This window comes from Neopsephotus bourkii, unplaced genomic scaffold, assembly GCF_033783945.1.
Source record: "Neopsephotus bourkii isolate Nb327-2 ecotype Australia unplaced genomic scaffold, CSIRO-AGI_Nbou_v1 NB_1120, whole genome shotgun sequence".
NCBI lineage: Eukaryota > Metazoa > Chordata > Aves > Psittaciformes > Psittacidae > Neopsephotus > Neopsephotus bourkii.
Window position 1 is genome coordinate 4,894,682 of NW_026901606.1, and position 4,725 is coordinate 4,899,406.

A 4,725-nucleotide genomic window follows, 5' to 3' on the forward strand; every position below is an offset into this window, starting at 1 on the left:
TGCGGGTAAGCGCGGGGCAGCGCGGCAGCGGGCGGGCACGGCGGGGCTGGGCGCGGGGTAACGCAGTTTGTGTCCCCGCAGGCGCCGGGACCGTCTGTGCGCGGCGCTCCTTGCGGAGGCGGCGGCGAGGGGCCGCTGCCTGCGGCCATGTCGGGCCGGGGCAAGTCCGGCGGCAAGGCGCGGGCCAAGGCCAAGTCGCGCTCGTCGCGGGCCGGGCTGCAGTTCCCCGTGGGGCGGGTGCACCGGCTGCTGCGCAAGGGGAACTACGCGGAGCGGGTGGGCGCCGGGGCGCCGGTGTACTTGGCGGCCGTGCTGGAGTACCTCTCGGCTGAGATCCTGGAGCTGGCGGGCAACGCGGCCCGCGACAACAAGAAGACGCGCATCATCCCGCGGCACCTGCAGCTCGCCATCCGCAACGACGAGGAGCTCAACAAGCTGCTGGGCGGCGTGACCATCGCGCAGGGCGGCGTCCTGCCCAACATCCAGGCCGTGCTGCTGCCCAAGAAGACGCAGAGCTCCAAGAAGTGAGCGCTGCCCCCTCAGCCCCTCCACCCCGGCCCCATTCTCACCACTGCCCCACCTCCCCTCCTCATGGGGTTGGGGTCTTCTTCCTGTCCCCCAGCCCGGGCTGGGTGCTGAGCTCCGGCAGCACCCCGCCAGACCCCCACTAGCCCCCAGCCCGGGCTGCCGTAGGGCGCTGGGGGAGGCCAGGCCCTGCGTGTGCCCCTATCCTGCCCCTCTTCCCTTTGGAAGTCTGGAAGAGGCAGCTGGATCACAGCTTTCAGCAGCGGCAGCACCCGGAGCTGTATGGTTGGGGCACGGTGCGGTGCTGCTGTGGGTGATTGGGGTGGCCACGGGCACCCCCGGATGTTTCTCCCCTCCGCCAGCGCCGGGACTGTGCAGGCTCCCCCTCAGCTTCCCCTGCTCACCCCAGTGTGAGGCTGGGACTCGATGTTGCTGTCTCCCCAGCCCCTTCCCGGCCTCACTGCAGCGGGGAGAGCAGGGGCTGGGGATGTGAAAAGGAGGAAAAGTTTCTCCTTTGGCAAGAAGTGACTGCTCGGTCCTGCTCCTGGTGAAGCTCATGATTGCCCGCTGTCAAGAAGCTCTCCTCCTATTTATTTTACTGCCCCTTATTTCGGGTCCCTCCCTACAAAGTCACCTTCCCCATCACCCCCATGTGGGGGCTGCAGGGTCCCTTGCGCCGTGGGTCCTGCCGGGGTGGGGTGGAGGCTGCGGTGACGAATCCCCCTCGGAGAGCGTCGCAAGGTCAGGCGGGAGCGGGAGCTGCCATCTTCTGCTGTGGCTCCATCCCTGCCTCCCTCCGGCTGCAGCAGCCCTTTGCCTCGCCCGGAGCTCCCCGAGCCCTGGTTCCGCTCCCGGAGATGACATTCCCGTGTCGTTCCTTTCCGTTGTGTGTTTGTTCCGCGCTATTCCTGCTTCTGGGAAATAAAGCAACGGTGATCTCCGTTAACTGTCACCCTCCATGGGTTAATGGGGTTTAACCCCCTTGGAGTCTGTATTGAGCCCGTTCCCGGTTGGTGCCGTGTCTGTTTCCCGGCTGTGTGGGCTCAGGGTGAGAGTGGGGCCGGTTTCCTGCCTGTGGCACCCAGGATGGCTGGTGCAGAGGCAGCTTGCCCTGCTTGCATAGGGGCCGATCCCCGTGTGCATGCATCAGTGTCGGGCCATTGAACCCTCACAATGTGAGAATGAGCATCCTCCTTATGTACTGTAAGTAGCATGTGTTCAACCTCTGAATCTGCTGTTAAATCCTGTGATAGGTAACTTGCCCTGGCTCCAAGTTTGTTGTTATTACGATAGAGTAGCTGAACCTGGTGCTTGTCAGTGGGTTTATGAAGGGGTTTTCATTCCCATGTGGAATATGTTGTGCTGATGTGAGTGCAGACATGTCCCCTGGGATGCCCTGACCTTGGTGGGGTGGGGGTGGCCAGCATGGACCCCAGGATCCCCCCTCTTCCATATGGAAGTGACTGCTGCTGTGGTGAAATGGGGTGAGGGTTTCCCAGCGCGGAGGTCGATGTGTCTGTACCCAGTGTCTTGTTCTGTCCCTCTCGTTCCCCCCAGCCCATGTTCTGTATGACCTGAGTGCTTTGTACCTCTTACAGCAAACACAGACTTGTGATACTGGAAAGAATGGTGCAAACCCTGTATCTGATTAAACTGGTTCCCTCTTGAATGCTGTTTAATGTGCTGTGTCTTGTCCCTGCTCCGTGCCTGGGCTGCAGGAGCTCTGGTGCAGCTTCCTCCAAGGACTGCTGCTAACACCAGATGTGGCCTGGCAGAGCTCCTGCTTGCCCTTCCCTCAGACAAGCAGTTTCTTCCTGCCCCGGGACCAGGTTAAACCCTTACCTGGCTCTTTGCTATGGGAATGTCACATTGCCTGGTTGCTCTGTGACCAGCACCGGTAAGCCTGAACTGCCCCTGAGGAGCGAGGCTGGAACCAGGAGCTTCCTCCCACCCGATGGGTTCATTGGCACCCTGTGGGTGACCTGCAGGCAAGTACCCAGAGATGGGAAAAGCTGGTCCTGAAGGGGTGGCGAGAGGGCTGGAGACAAGGGGCTGCTCTCACTCCCTTCCTTGGGGATCTGCTGGTTTGCTGGTCTGGGGATGGGTCTGTGAGGCAGAGCTGCCCCCTGCTTGGGTTGTGGGGAGAAAGCGTTGTGTGCCTCAGACAGCTTCCAGCATGGTCAATTGGGTGCTGGTGAGGGCTGTGTGGAGCTGCTGGACTGGTCTCTGACACCTCCCCTGTCCCAATGCTGTTCACTGCAAAAGGCAGAAACAGGCTTTAAATTGGAGTGCCCTGGGGTAGGGATGGTGATGTGTTGGGGTGCTGCACTGCACCCCCAGGCCTCAGGAGCTCTGTAGCTGCCCCAGGCGTGGTGTGGTTCTGCCCATGCCGGTGGGGTGATGCTCACAGCTGTGACTGGGAGCTGGTGGCTCATGTGATGCTCTTGGTGCTGAGCCGCCTCCACCAGCCACGTGATGGACCTGCTGGGCTGTCACAAGGCAGCCCCAAGGAAATCCTGTCTCACCCGAGCGCTGCTGTGGTGCTTGACCTGCATCACCTCCTGAACTCCACATCTGAGCACTGTCATCACCGGCAGAGGGGAAGTCATGGTCTTCAGTAGGAAGCTGGAGTGGACTTTGTCACCTTCGAGCCTGCAGCTCCATAGAAAGGTTCTGTAGAGCAGCGTTGCTGGTCTCGGTTCCTCTGAATGCCTCACAGCACCAGAGCAGTTGAGTTGATGGAATGTGAAGGACTTGGTTGAGTAGAGCCTCCCCAGTGGTCCTGGGACCCTGAAGGGTGTCTGTGGGTCTCTGCTTTTATGGCTGCGTGTGCTCTTCCCCTGCCTCCTCATGGGCACCCGAAGGTAAGATCACAGCGCTGGCAGCCTCCACATGGCTCTGGTACTGGCTGTGTCGGGATGAGACTGGAGTCCCTGGTCCCAGGAGGTCCTGGGGGTTGGGTTTCTCTCCAGAGCCTGATCCTTGTGGCTGTCAGCACCTGTGGGAGCTGCTGAGGATGCTCCAGCAGCACAGCCCCTGCCAGTCTCCTCTGAGGTAAGATGCTGACCCCAAGGTGTCACCCACAGCCTCCTGCTGCCCTCACCTGCCCGATGCTTGCCTACAGGAATGCCTCTGGTCCTTTGCAGTGGTTCCTTACCAGTGGAGCAATCTGCCTTGCAGGTGCCCTTGGTATGACCTCCCAGTCTTGGGGAGGGGACACCCCTCTGCCTGCAGCCCTGGGAGCTCCAGGCTGGAGTGAAATACTGGAGTGGGACTGGTGGGACCTTGCAGGAGCAACCCCTCAGTGTCTGTTGACCAAGGAGGCAACCCCAGGTATGTGCAGGGTTGTGGCAGCTCTCCTGGTACTGGGGATTGTGGGCAGGGGCTCAAGCTTGGGGTGGGCAGCCCCGGAGGGAGGCTGCAGCCTCCCAGCTGCAGAACCTCGCTGGGCTCTGAGGGGCTCTCCTGGATTCCCTTGTTTGAATGTATTGATGGATCTTTCTTCAGGGAGTCAAACTCACTTTGCCTCTCCCTGCTGGTGCTCTGAGGAGCAAAGGAATAGAAGAGCTACATAGGCTCTGGGGCCATGGCCGTTGCCCACAGGGGATCCTGTGCCTGGGGCTGATCCGTGCTGTGCTCCAGACACTGGGTGCAGCAGCTCGAGGGGGAGATGCTCCTGCTTCATGCTCCCCTTTGCACTGATGGAGGCGGCAGAGTGTGGTGTGAGGCTGTTCCTGGCATCTTCCCTTGCAGCCAGGCTGGCCTGACCCCAGCCCCCTGCGAGGTGCGGTGCTACTGCAGCACCTCTGCCTGCTCCCTGCCCTGCTCCAGAGCGCACAGGTCAGGCTTTCCCCGCCTCCCGCATCCCCGCTGCAGGCCGAGGGTCGCCGCGGTGGGTGCGGGGCTGCAGGAAGACAGCACAGGCTGGCCCAGATCCCCGGCAGGGCTTTATGCAACCTCGGCGGTGGGAGCTATAAATAGGCACAGGGCTGGGTGTGTGGTGGGGATCTGCCTTCCCGCGCTGCCGCCCGCACCGCACAGCGCACTCCCGCTCCGGGCAGGGCACTGAGGGGTGCGGGAAGGGGGTCTCCTCCATGCCCGGGGAACCGCATCCTCTGGGGTTCCCGTTGCCGCAGGCAGCACACGAGAGCAGCGTTTTGTACCAATTTATTTGAAACGACGATAAATGAAAAAAAAAAA

The 4,725-nt window shown here is 61.7% G+C and overlaps 1 protein-coding gene across 1 annotated transcript; it reads left to right on the forward strand.

Annotated features, from left to right (window-relative positions):
- On the forward strand, positions 1-622 carry LOC133217240 (histone H2A type 2-B). The gene is made up of 2 exons (XM_061362558.1): positions 1-5; positions 82-622. Exon 2 carries the CDS (start codon positions 148-150, stop codon positions 526-528), a length of 381 nt encoding a protein of 126 aa, XP_061218542.1. The 5' UTR covers positions 1-5; positions 82-147; the 3' UTR covers positions 529-622.
- The last annotated feature ends 4,103 nt before the right edge of the window (positions 623-4,725 follow it).